This window comes from Bubalus bubalis, chromosome 3, assembly GCF_019923935.1.
Source record: "Bubalus bubalis isolate 160015118507 breed Murrah chromosome 3, NDDB_SH_1, whole genome shotgun sequence".
Taxonomy (NCBI): Eukaryota; Metazoa; Chordata; class Mammalia; order Artiodactyla; family Bovidae; genus Bubalus; species Bubalus bubalis.
In genome coordinates this window covers 101,239,841-101,266,240 of record NC_059159.1, presented here as the reverse complement: position 1 = coordinate 101,266,240, position 26,400 = coordinate 101,239,841, and the positions used below count along the sequence as shown (strand labels likewise).

General features: G+C 40.1%; 2 protein-coding genes across 7 annotated transcripts in view; both read right to left on the bottom strand.

The window, feature by feature from the left end:
* KIAA2026 (KIAA2026 ortholog) overlaps positions 1-19,750 on the bottom strand; it is a 116,114-nt gene extending 96,364 nt beyond the window's left edge. For 3 of the 4 annotated variants that reach the window (XM_006080597.4, XM_006080598.4, XM_025279072.3), the window contains exon 1: positions 15,908-19,750. In XM_006080597.4, the coding sequence (XP_006080659.3) occupies positions 15,908-16,491 (584 nt within the window). In that variant the 5' untranslated portion in view covers positions 16,492-19,750. Of the gene's footprint in view, positions 1-15,663; positions 15,868-15,907 lie in introns of those variants that run through there. The other variant, XM_044939904.2, reaches the window with a different exon arrangement.
* A 137-nt stretch (positions 19,751-19,887) lies between these two features.
* Positions 19,888-24,722, bottom strand: RANBP6 (RAN binding protein 6). 3 transcript variants are annotated; one of them, XM_006080595.4, is made up of 2 exons: positions 24,278-24,616; positions 19,888-23,221 (listed from the first exon to the last, which is right to left on the bottom strand). In XM_006080595.4, exons 1-2 carry the CDS (start codon positions 24,470-24,472, stop codon positions 21,155-21,157), a joined length of 2,262 nt encoding a protein of 753 aa, XP_006080657.2. In that variant the 5' UTR covers positions 24,473-24,616; the 3' UTR covers positions 19,888-21,154. The 3 variants fall into 3 exon arrangements, with proteins under 3 accessions (XP_006080657.2, XP_006080656.2, XP_006080658.2); XM_006080596.3 differs by having other exon boundaries at positions 23,138-23,221; positions 24,337-24,722; XM_006080594.4 differs by having other exon boundaries at positions 19,888-24,635.
* Between the last annotated feature and the right edge of the window lie 1,678 nt (positions 24,723-26,400).

Sequence of the window (26,400 nt, the reverse complement as noted above, 5' to 3'; positions counted from 1 at the left end):
CTGCCCGGAGAAATATCAATAACCTCAGATATGCAGATGACACCACCCTTATGGCAGAAAGCGAAGAACTAAGAGCCTGTTAATAAAAGTGAAAGGAGAGTGAAAAAGTTGGCTTAAAACTCAACATTTAGAAAACTAAGATCATGCACGGGGTCCCATCACTTCATGGCAAACAGATGGGGAAACAATGGAAACAGTGACAAACTTTATTTTGGGGGGTTCCAAAATCACTGTAGATGGTGACTGCAGCCACGAAATCAAAAGACACTTGCTCCTTGAAAAAAAAGTTATGACCAACTTAGATAGCATATTAAAAAGCAGAGACATTACTTTGCCAACAAAGATCCATCTATTCAAAGCTAAGGTTTTTCCAATAGTCATGTATGGATGTGAGAGTTGGACTATAAAGAAAGAAGCACGCCGAAGGATTCATGCTTTTGAATTGTGGTGTTGGATTCACTTGAGAGTCCCTTGGAGTGCAAGGACATCCAACCAGTCCATCCTAAAGGAAATCAGTCCTGAATATTCATTGGAAGGACTGATGGTAAGCTGAAACTCCAATCTTTGGCTACCTAATGCAAAGAACTGATTCATTGGAAAAGACCCTGATGCTGGGAAAGATTGAAAGCGGGAGAAGGGGAGGACAGAGGATGAGATGGTTGGACAGCATCACTGACTCAATGGACATGAGTCTGAGTAAACTCCAGGACTTGGTCATAGACAGGAAGGCCTGGCATGCTGCAGTCCATGGGATTGCAAAGAGTCGGATATGACTGAGTGATTGAACTGAACTGAAAAAATTAAGGATAACTAAAAAAGATCTCAGTTATCCTATCATTTACACACTTGCCAAAAAAACTTTAGAAATAACAGTTAATTTCAATTTCACCACCAACCAAATTCCCTACCATGGAATTAGTAAGTAGAGGAACTTACTAATGTACAGGCAGTTGTATCATTATCAGGGATTCAGATAAACTGGAGGATATTAATGGTTCTCATACTTGTTCAGTGCTCTCTGGCTCACCATGAAATAATGTCATATTTAACATAATTAATTTTTTTTTCTAAAAACCTTTTATTTAGCTTGTTTAATGTTTAAGATTATGTTCTTATAAGTACCTATGAGTTACAAATATAGGTTTGGGTATATAAAAATTAAGCTGACAAATTAAGCATACGTAGCTGATACTGTCAGAGAAGGCGATGGCACCCCACTCCAGTACTCTTGCCTGGAGAATCCCATGGATGGAGGAGCCTGGTGGGCTGCAGTCCATGGGGTCACGAAGAGTCAGACACAACTGAGCGACTTCACTTTCACGCATTGGAAAAGGAAATGGCAACCCACTCCAGTGTTCTTGCCTGGAGAATCCCAGGGACGGGGAGCCTGGTGGGCTGCCATCTACGGGGTCGCACAGAGTTGGACACAACTGAAGCGACTTAGCAGCAGTAGCAGTAGCAGCTGATATTGTACTTGCAATGTAATAATTATATTTGTCCTATTTATATAATTTTTTTTTTTGGTTACTGGTAAACAAAGTTGTAGAAAACAACCTGGAAGATACAGTAATTTAAATAGGCAAAATTCTGTATTTAATATAGTTTTTTCCCCTGAGAACTGGAAGACTGAAATTATCCACTTACAGAAACAAAACTAAGTCCAACTTAAAGTATTTAGATATTTAAACATGGCACATTATCCAAGTTATTTAGCAAAATAAAATATTGTCTCTTCTTTCTAGCATTATTCTAAGATTTTTGCTTAATAAAAAATCCTTTTATGTAATGTAAACAGATACATTTCTATTTAATCCTTCACCAAATCTGCTAAAAGAAGTAAAGTCAAATGCAAAATTAAAATCTATTAACAAAGCTTAAAATTTAGGGATGGGAAAACATCAAACTGATGTTAGTTTTCTCTTCTAATTCATCCCATCTATATGTCTCTTGTAATTCTCTAGCTTAAAAGCTTTTAACTTAATAACTCACTAACAAGGAATATCAAACTCTCTATTAGCACAGCATATTAGACCCTTTAAGATCTGGCTCCATAATCTGGCCCTTCCAGTCACAGCTGTCATTACTTCTCTATATATAACTAGCACTCTAGCCAAACTAAACTACTGACCATTCCCTAACTACATATAGGGACTTTGCTGCCTCTGAACTTTTGAGTATGCTATTCTTGTTGCCTGGAATGACCTCCACATCAACTTAGTTTATCAGCTTCTGTCTTTCCATTTTCATCTTGAACCCCTCTACACTGCCAATCAAATAATAGGCATTGTAAATATATTTTGACTATAAGGAACATTACCCATCTTTCTACATTAACCATACACTACCTTCTATTATGCTTTTATTTATTGTATCCATCCTTTAAGAGAGGATATGGTATCTGAATTCAACTTAATTAATATATGCTGAGTTTCTCTGCCCTTGAAGAACTGGTTTCTAGAAATACAAAAGCATCAGAAAATCTTAAACTTGCGGGGGGGGGGGGGGGGGGGGCAAACAGATAGCTTCAATATCATGATATTCAAAAACTTCAATACAAATCATATGAATACAAAAAGTGGGTTAAGAACAGAGGAATATACCTAGCTGAAACAAAGGCGGAAGAAATTGTGCAATTCTCCTTAGGAGATAACAATTTTGCTGAATATTTTTTAAAAAGCAGCAATTCTGACTTGATATAACTGAGTATTTATCTGATTTTGATAAGGTCATTTATTTCATTAACTGAAGAATTATGAAACAACTAATATCACAATACAGACAGACCCATAACTACCATAGAATTTTTAAGTGCTATAACCAAATGCAAAGTGAAGAATCATGGAATGCAGTGAAAAAAACAATTCTGTATCAGACTTCATAGAAGAGGTAAAATCGGAGCTGAGCCTCAGATAATAATTAGGCTTTCACTAGACATAGAAAAAAGAGAAGTAGAAAAGAAGACACTCCTGATGTTTTGAAATTGCTCTGAATTTGATGAAGTTAATGGCAACAACTGGAAATTGAATTCCAGAAAAAGTCAATGTCTAGTTCAACACAAGTGTCAGTGGCAAAACCAGAATTAAACTCAGTTTACTCCTAAAGGTAAGATATCTTCAGTGCAGTAAGTCATATATTAACTCTTTCAGAGTTCTAGAATACCAAGGGGGCTATTTCTAAAACATTTTTCCTCTTAATTTAATGCAGAGCAAAACTACTACTTAAGAAACAAGTCTCTCTAAACACCAAAGAGTATAAACACGGGCATAATGTAAGACTATCTTCAGGTACTATTCAAATTGTTATTTCTGTTAAAAGCCTAATTCTTCCTTCATTTAATTGGAATTTTCTCTACTTTAACCAAACATCATCATAACTTATTGAATGTTTGTTAATTCTGTGTCTTAAAATTACGGTTTTTAACTTATTTTGGGTCTGTACTCCTCTGCTGACCTAATAAAAAGTTTTGTACCCTCTTCCTAGATAAAATGTAGGCACCAGTCCACACTACCACACACACTTTTGCATACAATATGGGGTAGGGATGGTTTAGAACTCTAATTTTTAAATATTATAAAGGCTTGGAACTCAAACTGAACTATAGAAGAAAAATACAAAATTTAAAAAACAAAAGACTATGAGGTCAACTAGTACATTACTTTGCCTGATATAGTGCAGAGCTAAGCTATGAGAGCTAATCTAGATCTCTTTTCACTGCTCCCCAAAATCAAATAAGAAACATAAAGGATACATTATCCACAGCTGATTTATGATGTAAGATCATACAAATAGGTTTAAATGCATAAAAGTGACAGGAATAGAATCTTGGATCTTTAATTTCAGGCTTTTAAAAATTCTGGTACTATTTAATATATTAGCCCCATGTAACAGGAATTACTCAGTATTTTAATTCTAAATTAGAGATTGCTCTGTGTAATATTCTATGATAAACATGTGACTTTCAATGTCTCTCCATTCTTTTTCAAAGGAATAGAAATGCAAACACCTAGGATCATGTGTCCCCACCCCTCCCCCAACACTATCCCTCATTTGTTACCACTTCTTCAAGCTGTATGTATTTCACAGGAACACATGACTATATGAAATCTGCTTCTTAATTCTCTCCTACCTTCCCTTCATTCTGCCTAAAGGTTGACGTGTAAAAACAGTAATTAAAAAAAAATACTTCAATGAAAGAAATTTTAAATTCTGAGGTGAAATCAATCATGAAACACTGTTACTATATCCTGAAGTATCAGTCCTGGAACTTTATTTTGCATAAAAATCATTTAGGAGTTTATTAAAAATGTAGCTTCCTTATCCCCACCCTGAGATACTGGGTTAACATATTTAAGTATGCTGTTCTGGGGCCAAGGTCTCTGCCTTTAACACAATTCAAATGCTGGTTATTTAGGAAACACTCTGAGAGGCACAGCCCCAAAACCTTTTAAAATGACCGGTACAACTTACACAGCTACCTACTACTTAATTTTTAATCAACATTTATAGAAGTCAATAGCAACAAGCCAAGTAGAAAAAGTCCCTGCCTGCACAGAGTTTATATTCTAGTGAGACAGGAGAAAAAGATATATAATTAAATCATATTATATATTAGGTTGCAATAAATGCTATGAAAGAAGACAGAAGGTTAAGAAAGGATAGAGACTGACCAGACAGAGGGAAAATTTGCATATAAGGTAGCAACAGAGTAGAAAGTGAGGCAGACAGAAAATGAGCTTATCTGTGCGAAGAGTCAAATTTAAAACTGCTTTTTCTCAAGCACAAGTATTTGAAGATAGATATAAAATATGTTTCATATGTTCTATTTTGTTTACTGATTATATTTTATTTTTATCTTCCAATTTTAGTAACTCATATGTTAAAAATTGGGCTCGTGGGCAAACATGGAAACAGTCCACATTTATGTCTATGGGGAACGCTCCTATGTAATATAAGTTTTTGAGATGATCTGTTTCTTTCCTCAGTGACAAATGAAGTGGATTTGTTCTTATTTTATGAAGGCACAAAAACAGACCCTGAATTCACTAGGAATTATATATTTAGCAGAATCTTGGTGTACCTTACTGCATTTGTTAAGTAAGCTACCACTGAAATTGAAAAGTTTAAGAACATAAAGCATGAAATGCTGCAGGGAAAGTAATTCCAATATTCTACCTGCATGCACATTTTGTAAGAGATTTTCTTTCTAATCTCAACCTAAAAAAACTGAAAATATACATACATCATTACCATAAAAGTCAATGTACTAGGCTAGTATAAACTAGCCTTTTGTAGAACTGAAACAAAATTATTTACCTTTAAAGCTTTTGCAAACTTAAACTGTAGTAATTATAAACTGGCATGTTACCCTTTGAAAGAAACCTTATGTCTAGCAGATGAGACATATCTGAAGGAAAAAGGGGGATGTGTTTTGGAAAGAGAAGCTCTCTAAAACACTTCATATGCTAAATAGTCAGTTCAAATACTTTCTGCAATTTTATCTTGGCAAAGATTTTTTCACTGATTCTAACTCAGAAGGCTTAAACTTCCACAAAAGAGCAATATTAGTAAAGTAGTACTTACAAAGTAGAACAAGAGGTAAAGAGTTTTACCTTAAACTAGTTTATCTCAATCTGTATTCTCATCTTTTTTTCTCTTTTAGAGGGATGCCTAGAGAGAAATGAACAAGCCTGAATTTCCAGATATACTACCGTTGAAGAGATATAAAACAAGCTATCAGAAGAGTTATTTTTGTTTGAAGGTACATTCATCATTTGCAGCCATGAAATTAAAAGACACTTACTCCTTGGAAGGAAAGTTATGACCAACCTAGACAGCATATTAAAAAGCAGAGACATTACTTTGCCAACAAAAGGACGTCTAGTCAAGGCTATGGTTTTTCCAGTGGTTATGTATGGATGTGAGAGTTGGACTACAAAGGAAGCTGAGCGCTGAAGAATTGATGCTTTTGAACTGTGGTGTTGGAGAAGGCTCTTGAGAGTCCCTTGGACTGCAAGGAGATCCAACCAGTCCATCCTAAAGAAGATCAGTCCTGGGTGTTCATTGGAAGGACTGACGTTGAAGCTGAAACTCCAATACTTTGGCCACCTGATGCGAAGAGCTGACTCATTTGAAAAGACCCTGATGCTGGGCAAGATTGAGGGCAGGAGGAGAAGGGGACAACAGAGGATGAGATGGCTGGATGGCAACACCGGCTCGATGGACATGAGTTTGGGTAAACTCCGGGAGTCGGTGATGGACAGGGAGGCCTGGCGTGCTGTGGTTCATGGGGTCGCAAAGAGCTGGACACGACTGAGCGACTGAACTGAACTGAACATTCAGATGGCTCTACTCAAAAGCTTTAAATATGAAAGCTTGAAATGAGTTCTCAGTACTAGCTATTTTAAGCATTTCAAACTGCACCTATAAAATCTTAAGATTTTATATTTTATATTTTGAATGATATTATAAAGAGTAACAACAACAACACATGGATCAGGGATTCCCAGGTGGTGCTAGTGGTAAAATAACCTGCCTGTCAGTGCAGGAGACGTAAGAGACACAGGTTTGACCCCTGGGTCAGGAAGATTGCCTGGAGGAGGGCATGGCAACCCACTTCAGTATTCTTGCCTGGAGAATTCCATGGACAGAGGAGCCCGGCAGGCAACAGTCCATGGGATTGCAGAATTAGACATGACTGAAGCAACTTAGACAAGGCTGTGGTCCTAGTGTGATTAGACTGACTAGTTTTCTGTGAGTATGGTTTCAGTGTGTCTGCCCTCTGATGCCCTCTTGCAACACCTACTTTATTGACTATGCCAAAGCCTTTGACTGTGTGGATCACAATAAACTGGAAAATTCTGAAAGAGATGGGAATACCAGACCACCTGACCTGCCTCTTCAGAAACCTGTATGCAGGTCAGGAAGCAACAGTTAGAACTGGACATGGAACAACAGACTGCTTCCAAATAGGAAAAGGAGTACGTCAAGGCTGTATATTGTCACCCTGCTTATTTAACTTATATGCAGAGTACATCACAAGAAACGCTGGGCTGGAAGAAGCACAAGCTGGAATCAAGACTGCCGGGAGAAATATCAATAACCTCAGATATGCAGATGACACCACCCTTATTTAACTTATATGCAGAGTACATCATGAGAAACGCTGGGCTGGAAGAAGCACAAGCTGGAATCAAGACTGCCCGGAGAAATATCAATAACCTCAGATATGCAGATGACACCACCCTTATGGCAGAAAGTGAAGAGGAACTCAAAAGCCTCTTGATGAAGGTGAAAGAGGACAGTGAAAAAGTTGGCTTAAAACTCAACATTCAGAAAACGAAGATCATGGCATCTGGTCCCATCACTTCTTGGGAAATAGATGGGGAAACAGTGGAAACAGTGTCAGACTTTATTTTTCTGGGCTCCAAAATCACTGCAGATGGTGACTGCAGCCATGAAATTAAAAGACACTTACTCCTTGGAAGGAAAGTTATGACCAACCTAGATAGCATATTGAAAAGCAGAGACGTTACTTTGCCAACAAAGGTTTGTCTAGTCAAGGCTATGGTTTTTCCAGTGGTCATGTATAGATGGGAGAGTTGGACTGTGAAGAAAGATGAGCGCCAATGAATTGATGCTTTTGAACTGTGGTGTTGGAGAAGGCTCTTGAGAGTCCCTTGGACTGCAAGGAGATCCAACCAGTCCATTCTGAAGGAGATCAGCCCTGGGATTTCTTTGGAAGGAATGATGCTAAAGCTGAAACTCCAGTCCTTTGGCCACCTCATTTGAAGAGTTGACTCATTGGAAAAGACTCTGATGCTGGGAGGGATTGGGGGCAGGAGGAGAAGGGGACAACAGAGGATGAGATGGCTGGATGGCATCACTGACTCGATGGACATGAGTCTCAGTGAACTCCAGGAGCTGATGATGGACAGGGAGGCCTGGCCTGCTGCGATTCACGGGGTTGCAAAGAGTCGGACACGACTGAGCAACTGAACTGAAATGAACTGAAGCAACTTAGCATGCATGCATATATTGTAAAAAAAAAAAAAAAAAAGTACAAAGTGGACGGGAAAATTAATCACCCACAGTTACACCACCCAGTTACAGCATCTAACATGACTGTACTGTCTTACAACTTTGATAATACATATTTTTAACCCAATTCTTTTTCAAAGTTGTAGATTCTAATTTACTTTAAATATAATCTTTTATTAACTATAAAACAGAAAATCTGACACATAGAAAATTTTTAAAGTAAAATGAATAACCACTATTAACACTTTATTGGTTTTCATAATTCTTTTTTTTCCAAAGTGTACATATTTAATATCTTGATTTTAAGCACAATTAATTGTGGAACATTCACTGGTCCCAAGTGGAAGATGATGTAACAAAGGGCTTGGTTATCAGATAACACCGCCACTGGGGTTTATTAGTGCTTCCCATTAAAAAAGAAGAACAACCTCTTAAAGTAATTTACAATACATTTTAAAGATTCATATTATTGTGGAAGCTCCCTGGAAACGAAAACAGCTATTATTTGTTCTCTACTCTTGTGGAGACAATCTAGAGATCGTTTGAGAGCTAAAACACAAATACAAAAAGAACATAATCTTCTCTCCAAAAACATGATTTCTTTTCCTTGCTCTAATTTTTTTTCTTAGAAATAAAAATAATTACAAGGGCACAAATACAATGAGAAACAAACTTTGAGGCAAAACACCTTACAGTCTATTAGGGCATTTTTTTTTTTACTGTATTGGATCTAAATCATTTTCAAATGGAACAAAATCTCCTAAAATACTAAAGCCTGTAACTTTATTATATTCCAACTATACTTCTTATTTATTTCACAATTTTTTTTTTCTTTTTGGTGCACAGGCTTATTAGCTGCTTCATGGCATGTGGGATCTTCCTGGACCAGGGACTAAACTTGTGTTACCTTGCATTGGCAGGCAGATTCTTTACCACTGAGACACCAGGGAAGCCCTTATTTACTCCAGAATAAACTCTTTTCAGCTTCATTAACTGCCTTTTCTCAATTAAGCATTTCAACTTTTAATATACATTATACACACTTTAATCATGTTTTTCTCATCTTTCCAAATTGAAGACAAATCGTTACACAAGGTTCTGTCTTGGATCCCCTTGTATTTTTACTAGACTCTGTCCTGGGCCTTCCCTACCATTTCTTCAACCATTCTCCTTTTGCAGGTTAATTCCTAATTAAACACCTCTAATCTAGCACCAGTCACTCTGCTGAGCTCCATATTCAGCCTTCTAATAATTCTCAGCTGCGTATCTTCAAATGCATGCCTCCTTTCACATTCCCTCAGCATCACCATCACTTGGGCTCATATGTATTCATATTTTGGACATCATCCTCTCCATCATACCCACATCCAGTAGCTTGCTACTGTGCTACTTTTAGTTGCAGAATTTACTTCTCTTATAGCTTTATCCGCCTATTTATTTCTACTGCTTATTATTTTTTGATGGTATTAACTCAAGAGCCTTTTAATAGGTTTCCTTCATTCTCTCTTCTTTCATTTTAGCCCTCAAACCTCAAAACAGTAGTACAATCATGTCACTCCCTTAGCTAAAAATTGTGATGAATACACACTGCCTACATTATAAATTCCTTAGCAAGCAATCAAGGTCTTCCGTAATTACTGTTGCTGTTGTTGTCGCTAAGTGGTGTCTGACTCTTTGTGACCCCATGGACTGCAGCACACCAGGCTTCCCTGTCCTTCACTATTTCCCTGAGTTTGCTCAAATTCTTGCCCATTGAGCCGGTGATACTATGTAACCATCTCACCCTCTGTCACCCCCTTCTCCTTTTGCCATCAATCTTTCCCAGCATCAGGGTCTTTTTGAACGAATCCTCCATAATTAGTCCCAGCTTATCTTTCTAGACTTATCTGCCACTACAGGATCTCATCATTCTAACCAACCACTGGATATAAACCACTCCTCTGCAATATGCCCTCTCCTGCCTCCATACATGTAATTGTTTGTTTACTTACCACCTTGAAGTTAGGGATAAAGTGATGTTTATCATTGTAACCACAGAGCTTCACAAACTACCCATCATAGGATAGGTCAAATAATTGTTTCACGAACTCTTAAACTTCACCTATCAATAGTCTACTCACCTTTCAAAATTATGACCTCTAAAACAAAATCTAATGAAGTATTTTTTTCAATCCCAGCTTTCCCACCTCCTTCAAGTAGTTGATCACTCCTCTGTACTTTCATAAAACTCTGTAATAAAGCTAATCACAGTAGTCCTCAAAGAATGCACCCTTAGAATATATAGTTAATCCTTGAACAAGAGATGTTTTAACTGCTTGAGTCCACTTAAACACAGATCTTTTTCAACAGTAAATACTACAGCACTACACGGTCCTCAGTTGGATTCAGCTGGTTGAATCTGCAGATTCAGAACCCCGGACAGGGAGGAACCAAGTACATGCATTTGAATTGTGATGTTGGAGAAGACTCCTGAGAATCCCTTGGACTGCAAGATCAAACCAATCAATCCTAAAGGAAATCAACTCTGAATACTCATTGGAAGGACTGATGCTGAAGCTGAAGCTCCAATACTATAGCCACCTGATGAGAAGAGCCGACTCATTGGAAAAGACCCTGATGCTGAGAAAGATTGAGGGCAGGAGGAAAAGGGGATGACAGAGGAAGAGATGGTAGTGTGGCATCATCGACTCAATGAATATCGGTTTGAGCAAATTTCGGAAGACGGTGAAGGACAGGGAAGCCTGGCGTGCTGCAATCCATAGGGTCCCAAAGAGTCAGATATGACTGAGCAACAGAACAACATTAAAATATATGGAGGGTCTATGCAGGGTCAAGTTAGATGCAGATTTTCAACTGCATCAAAATCAACATATACCACCAAAAATCCAAAAATGATTATGTTTTCCCAGTTTGTAGGGAGAAAAATCTGAGGAGCTAGGCAGAATCTCATCATTAAGGGTTTCTTTCCATAATTTCTTTTAAACCTTTTTTATCCCCTAGCAAAAAATCATACAACTAAATACATCGATATCTCAGGATGCACTGTAAACAGTCCCATGACTTCCAGGTGTTTTGACAATGGATCAAGTCTGAAAATCAGTTTTAACACATTTTAACCCTTTACCATAACTGTGTATGTAAACCTCTTGGGCCAAGAACCGTCCCTTAAGTCACAGAACAAAGCAGAAGCTCAAAAAATGCTTTGTTAGTTGAAATCCTTCCTCCGTCCTTTCATCACTGCACTTAAAACATTTTCTGAATCTTCTTAAATAGCACTTTTTTTTTTAAAGAATGGCAACTATAATAAATAGAATTACATGGCGTATCAAGCACTAACATTCTATAATTCTGAACAAGAAGTAAATCCAGATTCTATTAGCAAAGGTACTCAATTTTTAAAGATTTACAAAAAAAAGATGGAATTACACATTCCACTGGGAGTTGAACTACTAGGGAATAAGAAACACCTTGTTAAAATCCCCAGTTAATTTCTGGGTTTTGATCTTAGTTGAGAATAAGCAAGCCAACAAATTTCAAATTTAACTAAGAAGATTAAAATCAATGTACAAAATCCATATGTAGTTCAATTACTACTTGTACTTGGAAACCTCTGTTTTTAAATTTCTGAGGCTTCATAATGATGCTTTTGTATTTTCATGTCCAACTAAAAAGCAATTTCAAAACTAAGTAATCTTTACCTATAGTTAAGAAAGCCTTTTTTAAAAAAATAACCCATTATATGTGCCTCTCTTTAACAGCAACTTAACTCAGAAATCAACAAAAATAAATCATGTTCAAGCTTATTTTCACCAAAATATTATTTTAAATGGCAAAAACTAAAACTTCAAGTTCAGCCCTGCTGGGGTCACGGGTGATGCCTATTCTGTAATTACAACTTATTAAAACTACATAGCAATATTCTTAAAGCTTTCAAAAATATTTTTAAATTTAAAAGCATTCAAAAATATAATTTAAAATTCAGAAGAGGCAAAAATTCTTATTAGGCATAACTTCCATTAAGTATTTTCTATTCCTTTCCACTTATTAGATGATTTTCTCCCTATTCCTTAATGCTAATTGCTATTTCCCTCCTGGGTGTGTGGGTGTGTTCAGTTAAGTCTGACTCTCTGTGACCCCATGGACTGTAGCCCACCAGGCTCCTCTGTCCATTGGATTTTCCAGGCAAGAACACTGGAGTGGGTTGCCATTTCCTACTCCAGAGGCTCTTCCCAGCCCAGGGACTGAACCATATCTCTGGCGTCTCCTGCACTGGCAGGTGGGTTCTTTACTACTAGCGCCACCTGGGAAGCCCTCAGTTGCCTCAAATACATGAATGAGATCCTTTTTAAAATATGTAACTGTGAGACTAGATATGCTAGTCTTAGTCGTAGTTCTATCACAAATATTATATATATAAAACAGATTGTTATATATTACTAATAAAATTACATATGATAAAATGTCATTTGTAGATCATACACATGTAGTGTCATCACAAACACAAGACGCAAACCAAAAAACTTAGAAATGTTTAACAGGATAAAATAAAAATAAAATATACTAAAGTTGTAATATTTTCTTCCTTCTCCCCAGTTGATCATCCCGCATACCTGCTGAAAAGCAGACACTACCCTGAAGACCATACTGTAGCCATAGGAAGTACCTGTAGTTCCCAGAAACACCTTGCTATCCTATGCCTTGCATTCACTGTAGTTCAATATTCTGGAATGTCTCTCTCAAACCCTCTAAGAAAATCCAGACACAATCTTCAACTTCTTTAAGAAATAGTTCAAGTATAAACTTCTCTATACCTTTTAACTCCATTATATTGTAGAATCATCAATCTTTTTAAGTGTCTTTTCCCCTACTCAACTATATACCACTTAAAAGAGTAGAAAACCTCTCTTCTGAAATCAGAATGTCTAGTTCTGACAGACACACATTTGTGCAATCAATACTTTCAAAGAACAGATGAAAACACTGAGATTCAAGTTATACAATCTGCCCAAGGTACGTGCCACTGGACTGCTCTGCAATAATGTGACACCCTCTCTATCTGATGTACCTCATTTCTTGCTGAGTAATATATGAAGCAGCTGTAAAATTCTACTTAAATTTGAAAATAAGGGTTAATTCAGTATCTTACAAATACATATGAGAAGACAAAAGAAAACAAATTTAATATCTAAGTGTTTTTTATTACTAAAATATGATATACCACTGGAGAAGGCAATGGCACCCCACTCCAGTACTCTTGACTGGAAAATCCCATCGATGGAGAAGCCTGGTAGGCTGTAGTCCATGGGGTCGCTAGGAGTCGGACACAACTGAGCGACTTCCCTTTCACTTTTCACTTTCATGAATTGGAGAAGGAAATGGCAACCCACTCCAGTGTTCTTGCCTGGAGAATCCCAGGGACAGGGGAGCCTGGTGGGCTTCCATCTATGGGGTCGCACAGCATCGGACACGACTGAAGTGACTTAGCAGCAGCAGATATACCACTTATTTAGAAATAAGGTATCTGAATCATCTATTTGCTGAAAATCAGACTCATGCGGACAGTCTATAGACTATTGTTCTGGAACATCTATATATCCCAACTGCATACAAAACAGTTATAATCTACGCTTTTCTTGAAGTGGTGCCCACTCAAAGCATTTATTTAGTAATGACTCAGATTTTAGGCAAGTACAGAAAAAGAAATGATTTCCTAGATCTACAACTGTGGTTTGTCGAACCTATTATTTACAAAATGTTTGTACATATCAAATACAAAAAAAGTGAGGGACTCAAAAAGCCTTAATTATCTCTTTGAGATCATCATATTACTATTTACCACTAAACTGCAAGAATTTTATCTCTCCTGGACTAAGAACGTCAGAAATACATTACTATGTTTATAAACAAAAGAATGTTTTAAGTATGGATGCTATTAGATCATATGGTAATACAGTATTTTGAACTTTAGTCATTAGGAATGATTCAAAACATTCAGAAATTAACCTTTATGTAAAAGAGAAATGGTCTCCCTGCTATTTTGCAGGACTTACATGCACAATGGTTCTGAAAACCCCTGTATTCAAACCTATTTGCAACTTCTTAGCACTTTTCATGCAGTCATTATCCAGCCTCATTCTAAATCCCTGTTTCTATTCTGTAAAACTAGATGCTCGAACTAGATAAACTCTATGGCTTCTTCCACATCTAAAATCTTGTGACATCAACTTGGAACATATTTTACTACTTAAAAATAATGTGAATGGACTGTTTCTCATGTGAGTCGTAACTATAAAACACTGTGAAGACAAGGGTAACAAACACACCACACAAATAAAATGCCACTAAATAAAGTACTAAAAGTAATATACAAATTTGTGAATTATTCTATTACCAAATAATTCAGTATTAAGAAAAGATTCAAGAAGAGGTTCCTTAGTTTAAACAGAGCCGCCCTAATGAGTCAAGCACTAAGTTAACCATTGTTTTCAGTGAAAGAAGTCACTGGTAGCCTCGAAAACAGCATAATTGGAAGCCAGCGACAGATTAGATTATTTTAAAATTACAATTATAAATCAAGGACAGAAAAGTTAACACAACTTTTCAGGAGCTTTTAGATAAAAGCTTCAGTTTCAGTTATGCCAATATTCATTTTATTCAACTACCACTACTAGCATTATAATGGTTAAAACTTATCTTGAGCTAACTATATGGGACTGGCACATTCGACTTTACATTTATTAATGCATCTAAGAAACAGCAACCCCATTAATTAGGTACTGTCATTATCCTCATTTTATAGATGAGGAAACTGAAGCCAAAAAGGTAGAGTGACTTGCAAGTTCACTTTCACTAGTAAAGGGTCAAACAACTGGATCACTTCAACCACAATTTCCAACAACTTTCAATTACTTTTTTATTCCTGACGAATTTCCGCTAGAGAAATTCAATTGGCTCCTATCAATCACAGAATTATAAATTAATGTTTATTTTGGTAGCATCCTGTGTTACATTATCACTTCTTACAAAAGAAAAATAATTGTGAGGAGGGCATGGCAACACACTCTCAGTATTCTTGCCTGGAGAATCCCCATGGACAGAGGACCCGGCGCGGTACAGTCAATGCGGTCGCAAAGAGTCGGACACGACTGAGCACATCCACCCACCTAGAGTGTACCGAGAGCATACACACACCCACTCACCCTCCCACCTAGAGTGCACCGAGAGCGTCGAGCCGCCTGACCTCCCTATGACTTCTGGGAGAATAAAGACCAACATCCTAAGCTTATTAAAATTTTTGTGCTGATACAAAAATTCAGTTCTCTCAGATAAAGCTGAGAGAAAATACCAAGAATATGCCACAGTAACTGTTAACCATTTAACAACACTATACACTCCGATGACCGAGCTGAGTAGTAAAACGATATAACCTTAAGTTTGAAACCACCTTTTACACGAGCCAACATAAATTTCTAATGATATTTCATTCCAAAAACGTTTAAAAGTTTCTTGCCAAAACTGTCTAATGAAAGTTGCAAGGCCATCTTCCATCCCACTAAAACTTTTCCTCTCCCTACTCCTATAATTCTTCCTACGGGCACCTTTTCACTTTACTTCCACAAACTTAACCTGCTCTTCCGCGCTCGGTTCTCGGCTTTCTCCTCGGGTTCTTTTCCGTCTGGGCGTGGGGTTCTTTCGCCCGACACCCTCCACACCCCTGCGGGCCCCCGCCCAGCACTGCTCCTCCTCCCGGGGTTCTGACTCAGCACCTATCAGCGACGCCCCCCGGCCCCTGGCCCAACCCATCCTCGGACACGTGCGAGGGTGTGTTTGTGTCAGTCCGTCAGTCCCGCCGGGAACTGGGCTCACTCACCGAGAAAGAAGCGCCAACTTCTGCTCCAGCATCATCTCCAGCTTCTGGCCCTGTTTGGAGATCCAGTGGTCCACTCCATGCTGGCGGTAGCACGTCTCCAGCATCAATCTGAAGTCCGCCACGAACTCGGTGATGCCCCCGTACTGGCCGCTGGCGAACTTCTCCTCCATCTTCAGCAGACACATGCCCTGACCGGGCTGCTGCGGGAGGGCGCGACTGCCCCGGCCTCCGCCGCGCGGCCCCTCGGCCGCCTCCTCTTCCCTGGTGGCAACGCCCCCCAAGGGCTGGAGGAATGGGGCGGTGAGGCCTCGGTGCTTCTCCTGCAGGAACTCGCCCAGGATGCGGTAGCCCTGCTGCAGCTCGTAGGTCAGCTCCTGCTCCTTGCAGCCACCGCCCCCGACCACCATCTCCTCCTCCTCTTCGTCGTCGTCCGCGTCCTCCCTCAAGGAGGCACTCCTTCGGGCCGGCCGTGAGGCCGGCGCCGCTGCCACCAACTCGTCGTCGTCCTCTTCCTCGGCCGCCTGTGGCGGCCGCTTCTCTTCTCCGGCCGGCTTCATCTCCCCCGGCTTCCCGGGCACGCTCATGCCTCCGGCAGGCCCAGCTTGGGCGGTGTGCAGCGGCCGCTCGAGGCGCCGGGGCACGCGTGAACGCGGACCGCTTCTTCAGGGCTCAGGGGCGCCGCGCAGCCTCAGCCGCATCGGGCCTCGCTCTCCTCAGCCGCCGGCTCGGCTCGGTGCGCGCGGGGGTCTCGAGCTTGCCGCCCGCGGGGCGGGGTTACATGGGGCGCGGGGGAGGGGGGAGAGAAGAGGAGAGCCTAGGTGCCCTCCTCTCCCCTCCCCCCGGCGGCGGCGCGCGCGCACGGCCCTAGCCTGCCTCACCCCTCCGCGCCCCGCCCGGCCGCTCTTAACCCGCCAGGCCTGGCTTGGCCTCCGCGCCCCACCCCCTCCCGGGCCGGCTTGAAGGCAGGGAGGGGGCGAGGAGAAAAGTGGGCTTCTTCTCTAGCCTTCCCGGAGGGTGCCGAAACGCTGGGCCACCGCGGCTCGGGCTCCTCCTCCTCTCCCTCACACTCCCTCCCGCCCCTCTCTACCTGCGGGGCACCCAGGCAGGAGGAGGCGGCGCGCAGACGGGGCCTGGCGACAACTGTCAGTTAGAAGCCCTACTGGGCGGGGGGAAGAGGAGGGGCCGGGAGAAAAGGGGGAGGGCACTCAGCGTCCCCCCCCGCCCCCTCCGCCCCGGCTCTCCAGGTTGGGGCGAGCTGTGGAAAGTAGCAAAGAAAGAGGCACCGTCGCCGTCGACGGTGAGCATGCGTAGTAGAACACTACCGCCCCCACTTCACGTACCGCTACGTGAAAGCCGGGACTTCGTCTCAGCTTCAGGCCCTGAGGCCTGGTAGGTTGCGCGGAGCAATGATGTCATCAGCTTGTAGCCAACTGGAAGGGGCGGAGTTAAGAGAGAAGCAAAGCGGCCGCTGGGCTTTGCTCGCCACCTCCTGAGTGGGAGGCTGAAAGGGTTTTAGAAGTGGGCTGTGCTAAGAAGATATTTGTTCCGCTAGACCCCTGTTAGCGATAAAAGCTAAAATTAATCCTGCAGGCGCTTGCTAGACAACTTTCGTTGATGGAAAGTGAAAGTAGACATAAGTGTAAGTAGACATAGAATGTAAATCCTATCCTATTGTGAAAAATTTCCCTTTGCACACTCCCACCCTCCATCCCCGTGACTACTAGTTCTTCAACGTAGAATTGGAATTTGTAAAGTTTAGAAAGGTTCAAGGACTCGACCAATTGGAACATATGTTCACATGCAAAAGAAAAAGAGATGATGTGTAGAACTCGAATTTCTAAAATTCCTGTCCCCGTCTTAACATCAGTTCCTATTTTGGAAGTTAATCCCATGTTTTCCGTTAAAGTGAAAAGACATCCCCACCTTCTCAATTTTTGACATCTGCTAAGAAGAGTAATGGAAGGGAATGGAACCTCATTTTAAAGTCCTTGGGACTTAAGTCTTCAAATATTTCAAATCTAAACTTCGGCATTAAACAGTCGTTAGCATGACCTTTCAATCTCACCACATTTTAAAATTACTGTTTAGGAAATGTGTAAGAAGTGAGCTTATCATTCCATTAGTTGATATATTGCTAAAAAATGAGTAGAAAGTAACGGTTCCTTAGTGCAGATATTACTATTTTCTCATGTTCTTTTTCAAAGATGCACATATTCCTTTTTCTGCTTACACAGGACGCTCTTGCTTGAAACGTCCAATTACTTGAATACAAAATCAAAATTTCAGAAAGTAAACATTTTAAAAGTAAAGATGTGTAACAAAGTGATTGGGATACATTGACTCTTAAGACTGTTTTACTTCCAATCAATGTGGACCTTTAAAGCACTGATAAAATTCGAAACTAAAAATCTTTTTCTTTTTTTTTTTGTGGGGTGGGTGGCGTCTAGTATGTTAGATAGTCTTAGGTAAGAGTTAAATGGGGACACTTTTAAGGTTTTAGGGTACTGACAACCCCCCACACACAAACACACACCCATCATCTAGTTTATCTAGATCTCCTCTTACCTCATCAGACATTTGTCATTTATTAGTTATCTACAGCATTCTCTCTCCTTAGAGTCCATAAGTGAAAGTCACTTAGCCGTGTGGACTCTTTGGGACCCCATGGACTATACAGTGCATGGAATTCTCCAGGCCAGAATACTGGAGTGGGTAGCCTTTCCCTTCTTCCCAACCAAGGAATCGAACTGAGGTCTACAGATGTACCTTAAATCAGGAACAAAGGCAGACCAGTCTTACTTCAGGGACTGGCAACCAAAAGTGTCTAACTGGACATCTTTCATTTCCTTTGAGAAAGCCCAAAAATCTGGACCTATCCCATCAGATATCACCTCCTCTTTAGCCACCAACCATATTTCATGACTCTCAGATAATATTAGCTTACATTTATTGAACCCTGTGCCACTGATCACTTTATATTCATAACCTTCTTTAATTCTCACAATTAGCTAGGCCTTATGTGACGAGCTGGACACGACTGAGCGACTTCACTTTCACTTTTCACTTTCATGCACTGGAGAAGGAAATGGCAACCCACTCCAGTGTTCTTGCCTGGAGAATCCCAGGGACAGGGGAGCCTAGTGGGCTGCCGTCTATGGGGTCGCACAGAGTCGGACACAACTGAAGCGACTTAGCAGCAGCAGCATGCTTTTTTCACTGATGGAAAACTGTTTAGGTTAAAAAAGCAGCTTGCCAAAATTCAAATCTAGGTTTGTCTTCAAAATTCTCCAGGTGCCTAATTCCAAGTCATATGGTCAGTTCAGTTCAGTCTCTCAGTCGTGTCCGACTCTTTGCAACCCCATGAATCGCAGCACGCCAGGCCTCCCTGTCCATCACCAACTCCCGGCGTTCACTCAGACTCACGTCCATCGAGTTTTCCAATTTTTCATGCACAAGAATATATGGAATTGGTAGAAATGTTTACCAAAAGCTTCTTAAATAAGGAATATTAATAAAGACACCTGGATGAGTAGCAGGAAACTTAGCTACGTGTCACTGAGAGGCCAATTAACTTTGATCGTAACTATTATGAAAGTAGAATCAGGTCCCTGAACTTTTAAAAAATATAGATAAATGAGAAGAAAAACTGCCTTTCAATCCCACCATCCATAGAAAACCTCTATTAATACTTTGTGGTGGGTTTTTTCTATTTATTCATCTATACTTTTAAATTTAATCTTATTAAAATTATGACCATACCCCAACCAATGTCCTTTTCTTTTTTTCCCCTCATTAACAATAACTAACTACAGGGAATGTATAGGAATTGCATATTTAAAATCTCAATTTCGTATCTCTGTCTGCAGTGGCCTAGATGGCCTGGTCATGAACTGGTAGGAGGGGAAATAGGGAGATTTTAATATAAAATGAATTTCAGACCATAAAAAAGAACACGGAAGAGGTACAAACACCAACAGCAGTAACAGCTACCATTTATTAAGCACTTGCTAGGTCTTAAATACTCACTAAATACTTTACATACACAGTACTCATAAGAGCCCCAGGAAATCCATTACAGATATATTTGTTCTTAAATTTTGGATCAATAATTTGCTGAGTAGAAAGCTTCTTTTTCTACCCTACAAAAAGCCTGAGATTAAAGACCAACATTGTAATTAATATAAGTAACCCCAAATTTATAGAACTGCTTTCTTAGAATCCACACTTACTGCTAAATGACTGGTCATCTCAAAGCTGTTTTCTTTTTCATGTTTAAAGACTAATTTGGCTTCCCTTTCACGATCACAATTGAATTCTCTTTAATGCTACTAAACAACTAAGAGTTTCTTCAAAACAAATCTATTTAAGCCCCATTTTGAATCAGGGCTTCTCTTGTTGAACTGCTTTGCAGGGAAAAATGGCATACATACACAATGCAGTATTCTGCTCAAACACGTAATAGTGATTGACTCCCACAAATAATCATTTACTCTTTGTCAAATACTGTATTACAGTATGTTATATGCTACCAATGTTAGATGTACCAGGATACCCTTTACAATAACTGTGGTCCTTAAGAGTCCTGGATAAGTTAAAAAAGACAGACTGATCTGGCTAAGATTTTAAAGTTCTCTTAACTATCAGCTGGACACCTTGGGAACTAGAATATGGATATGTCTCAGCCTCAGGAGGACATTATTAAAAAGTTCTTATGTATTATGGAGAAAACTCCCCACATCCACTGCAGTATCTCAAAACTCTTTTCCAATACCAGCATCCTCCCATTACTATGAAAACTAGGAGTATCATAAAGGAGAAATAAGCCTGCCACTATATTCTTCACTCACAATTCCAAAGAGTTTGTCCTGGAAGTTCTTCTATCCCATCTTTGTGCACTCTTAACATCTTGTGTTAGGCGGCAGGACACCCTGACACCAAGCACACTGCTTGCCCAGCATCAGGAATTTAGACAAATAGCAACAATATACATACTTCACATCAAATAGAAGAAAGGTGACAAACATTTTAAGACAACAGAAGCACAGGTTATCACCAAGGTCTGTGTTTGATAAAACATGCAAGGTAAACAGAGGGTATAACACTGACTAATCATGGAGAAACACTGGGAAGGAATATAAACTGCTTAGCAGGGAGAGAACAGCTCTCTCAATCATAATGGAATCCACTCACAACACTTATTTGGAGTTACATTTATGGGGGATGATATTCAAGTAATATTAAAGTGCTTCAAGCAAAATTTAGCAATTCCTGTAAGGCTTCCTGCTGCTCATCATCAAGATGGGAAATGCATTCCAACCATAATTCTTCAGAAGTCTGTACCTGACGTACAACATTAGCTAGGCGTTTGGCACAAGGATCTTCATAGTTAATAGTCTCATTAATTTTTCCTTCTGCAATTATACTAATTATTTTTGGGAGATTGGAATTATTCGGACCAAGTACAACTGGGTGGTTACTTTCAATTAAGTCACAGAGAAAACTCAAAGTCTGAATAGCTTCCTCTTTATCCTCATGCAGTGGAAGCCATGACAACCAGTGTGGAAGAACTTCATCTACGTTTACACAGTTAGGCTTAAACCTCAAAATCTTCCCTACTGCTGAGATACAGTTCTCTGTAGCAATGACATTTTTTTTGGTTTTGGAATTTGCACACTTAATAACTTTCACCAGCAGCGGAACAGCTTCTGAACATAAAGAACGATAATCATCTCCACCAAACTGTGCCATAACACCCAGGCCATAAGCAGCAGCTTGCCTGACTTCAGGGTTGTTGTCTCGCATATTTAGTAGCATTGGCCACCGAAAATATTCAACATATTTAAATGAGGTTGGACTGCAGTGCTCTATGATATCATCAAATATGCACAATCCCCACTGTCTGTCTGGCCATGGCCTATTAGAACAAATTAGATTTACAATTAATGGAAGTAGCTGTTCAAACCACGGTAAAATCTTTTCCTTGTAAGTACTAAATAATGAGTGCAAAATATCTGATACTTTGGTCAGAATATAAACATCACATTCATCCTCATCTTGCAGAGACATTTCAACCTGTTGATCATAGTTTTCTTCCTGTCTTTTAACCTGTCTGAGTTCTTGGTTTTTAAAGTGCCCTTCAAGTTTTGCTTTCAGTATTTCTCCCAGTTCTTCCAAGTGTTCATCATTAAGGCACCCATCTCCCATTACTTCAATGGATTTTGCAAAAGAATTCATTATTTCTGAGAGTACATCTGTATCAGGTTCGGTCCCAATAGCCTTGATTAAGGGATCACATATGAATTGCCACATCTGTGCAAGATACTCTGGCCCCTGAATTCTTGCACATTCCAGGAGAAAAGGCAAGGACTCTGCAGCTGCCACTCGAACATTGTCATGGAAATAAAATTTCAGTAAAGGAACCATCAGTTTTACAACTTGTTCTGTATAGTCCATAAATCCTTCTCTTAACTCCTTAGCATAATAAACCAACATCTGGCAAGCAGTTGCTTTTGCTTCAAGTCCTGAAGTTTTAATTCCAAAACTTTGCTGGTCTCCAAGATTTACAAATTGCCATCCATCATCATCACTCATATTCTCCACATCTTGTGTGTCTAAGAGAGCAACGTCAGGTTTAGCTGAAGCAGTCTTAATAAGAGGCTCAATAACCAGTGGAAGGTACTGTTGAAAATCACTTCCAAGAATTTTACACATTCTAGCCCATGCTGAAACCATGTAAGAGGTCTGAGGGTCATCATCTTCCATATTATTTAAGTCTGATTGTGTCTTCAACAATAACTGCATCACATTTGATGCATCTTGCATAAATTTTTCCTTACCAACAGCAAGACCAACATGGCTAATGCATTCAATAGTCTTTCCTTTCAGAAGTTTGAGTTCCTTTTGAACAGCAAGCTCAACAGTATGCTTTAGTGAGGGCATAAATATATCATAGTATGGTACAAATTTTTCTTCTATTGTATCTGCAACTGAGGCAATGGTTGTCACAAGCTGTTCTAAGGCCAACTTAGTTCCATTGCGAATCAACTCTTGAAGTTTAATCACCAAGATGGAATGTAGATTTCTTAACATACTATCCAAATATAGAACCAGCAATGATTTGGGGCAGTCTTCAATAAAAATAATAAGCGCAGAAGCTGCATGTGACTGTACACGCTGATTACCTTGATTTTCCATAGTACGCAACAGAGCTGCAATCACAGTTTCATGGAATTTCTTTTGGAAGTTAGGTGCAAAATCTGTAGCCATCTGTCCAAGTGTAGTACAGGCTGCAGCCCTCACCCTTGGATGAGGATCCTGAAGAAAAAGCAAAACAGAGTTAACTGTTTCATCTAAAATTGATTCCATTTGCTGATGGCATCCTTCTCCAATAGCAGATAAGGCCATTAATCCAGCATGTCGGTATTTCCAGTCAGGGCTCTGCAGCATCTGCATGATATGCTCCTTAGTCATTGGTAAAACAAGTTTTCCGCCAAGCCCACAAGCCAGTCTGTCTAATGCACTCTCAGCGGCAACTGCATTGCTGTCAAAATCATCTTCTTCCATTTCATCAGCATTTACCCAGTCCTCGTCATCTTGTAGATCAACCATCATTGCTAATATATGAGGAACTGCCTGTGCAATAATATTTGTATGTTTTTTCAACATTGGGGTGGCAGTTTCAGACAAGGTCACTATTACTTCAAGTGCCAGCTGGCGTTGCAGATTACTAAGTCTAGAGTCTCCACATAACTTTAGACTCAGTTGCAGAGTATCTTCTAAATAAGGACCCAAATATTTAGGTACAGTATCTGCAATCTCGACAAGGGATTCTAGCACTGAATCATCATCCTGGTAGCATGAATCATTCACAGCCTGTAAGATTCCAGGAAGCAAGTCTGCAAAGTCTTTGAAAAGACCAATATTATTCTCATTAGCAAGTACAAATGCAGCTGCAGCTCTAGCAGATAATGTCCTGATTGCTGGATGTTCTTGATCTTGAATACACTGGTCCAACAACCGTTTGATGATATCCAAATCGTGCCGCTCCTGGTTCCCAAAAATCCCCGGAAAGTGCCAGAAAACGTGAAGTGCAACTTCCCATAGAACCACATTTTTGGAGTAGATTGAATCAACAAGGAACTTCAGACCTTCAGGCCAGTGGTTAGTGCCATCCTCATCTATCAAATTCCTGGCCAGGACTGCAAAAATGTCACAAAGTTTTTTCCTCATACTAGCATGTGTTTCTAACTTAACAGCCAGTATCAGTTCAATCTTGACGTCCCTCTGAACATCAGAAGGCAAATTTGGATAGACTTCCTCAAACCCAGAGGACAAAAGCCGTCGTAGCAGGGCGGCAGCCATTTGTCTCACCTCATAACCTGCTCTTCTATTTCTGACGGCATCTAAGAGGAATGTAGTCTTACACAGACCTGGGATATTTTCATAGATTTCCTCTGCCTGCCGCCGCACCATACAGCTTGGATTGATCAGGTTCTTCAGAAGCTGGTAAAACTCATGCTTTCCCGACACGGTCGCCGGTACTCCAGCAGACCCGGACGCCGCCATCGCGTTCTGTCAAAGCAACCGCGACGGGGAAGAAAGGCGGGGGTCTGCGTCCCGGAGCAGTGACATCAGCGAGGCGCCGGCGCGGAGGAGCGGGGCGGGGCCGCTTCTTCCTCCCCTGCCACGGCTCCTCTTGGTCCGGGCTTTGCGAGGCGGGGAGTCTGGTGGCGCGGGACTCGTGGGGTCGTGGTGGGAGCGAGGGTCGCTTTCCGTCTGATTTCCAATAAAATGAAAATTCACCTACAGAGGGGAAAAAATAAAAGTATGATAATGACTATTAGAATGGGATTATGGGTTTTTTCGTCTTTTATTTCTAACCTATATCTATGGTTGTTAAACTGATCATTTTAAAACAGAGCATACGCCTTGAAAATATGCTAAGTGAAAGAAGACAATCACGAAAGGCTATATGTTATGTGATTCCCTTTATATGAAAGGTCTTAAATGGAAAATCCATACAGAAAGTAGATTAGTGTTTGGCAATGGCTGAGGGGAAGGGAGAATAGAGAATAACTGCTGTCAGGGAAGTTCTTTCTGGGTGATGAAAATGTAAAATTGATAAGTGAAGATAGGTGCACAGCTCTGTGATTATACTCAAACCATTGAATTGTACAATTTAGATTGGTGAATTGTATTGCATGTGGATAATACGTCAATAAAGCTTTTTATCAAATAAGTACAATAAAAGATAAAGACAACGATTACCACCCCACTATTACATCTAATGCAGTAGAGCAGAGGTGCTCAGATTCTGGTGTGTGTCGGAATCGCTTGCTCTGTGGATTATAATAAAGAATGAGAAATGTATTTGAGTAATGTATGATGAAAAGTAACGTGGGTTAGTAAGATTAGAATCCTGGTCTTGTCTCAAAATTGATTTGAATCCCTGGTCTTGTCACTCAAGATTTTCTTTGCAAACTTAAAAATGTTTTTACAGTTTTGCTTTTCGTAGAGAGCAGCTGAGGTTATTCTAAGAAACAAATGCCCCTGAGGCTAAATATTGTTTCTTTAATTCAGGAAGGGTTGCTTCCCTGGAATTACCAGGCTCATTAATTACACAGGCTCAGGGGTAAATAATCCACCTGCCAGTGCAGGAGGCACAATTTTGATCCCTGGTCCTAGAAGATGCCACATGCTGTGGAGCAACTAAGCCCTTGTGCCACCACAACTATTGAGCTGTGCTCTAGAGCCCGGTAAATAGGAACTGCAACCACTGAGCCCACAAATCACAACTACTGAAGCCTGTGTGTCCTAGAGCCTAGTGCTCTGCAACAAGATAAGCAAGTTCAATGAGAAGCCTGCCCACCGCAACAAAGAGTAGACCCTGCTTGCTGCAATGAGAGAAAAGCCTGAACAGCAAGGAAGACCCAGCACAGCCAAAAATAAACAGTAAAATACATAAAAAAATTATATACAAAAAAACAATCATCATTACTTTAACAATGATTAGATCTTACTTTTGTATGGGCCTTACCACTCTATCATTTTAACCATTACTCAGGTTTGCAAGATTGGTAGAATAGGTATAATACTAATTTTAGGTGAGAAATGGAAACTCAGGAAGGTTAAGGGATTTGCCTAAGATGACACACCCTGAGTCTCAAATCCACCTCTTCTGAAAGCAACACCGATGCTCTTTCACCATACCACTTCCCCATAATTACTCTTGATTTTGCAATACAATCAGAGGTTTTAGCTTATTGCAGGGTGTATTTTAAACTTCTCTAAGTTGGCTGAATTTTAATTTTGTTCCTGGTAGTTCATCAGTAAAGAATCTGCCTGCCAATGCAGGAGATGCAGGTTTGATCCCTGGGTCAGGAAGATCCCTTTGAAAAGGAAATGGCAACTCACTCCAGTATTCTTGCCTGGGAAATCCCATGGACAAAGGAGCCTGGTGGGCTACAGCCAGCAGAGTCACAAAGAGTCAGGCA

Bases quoted from the DNA above. Each gene is read 5' to 3' on its own strand.
- RANBP6 (XM_006080594.4), bottom strand. From the start codon at position 24,472: ATGGCGGCGTCCGGGTCTGCTGGAGTACCGGCGACCGTGTCGGGAAAG.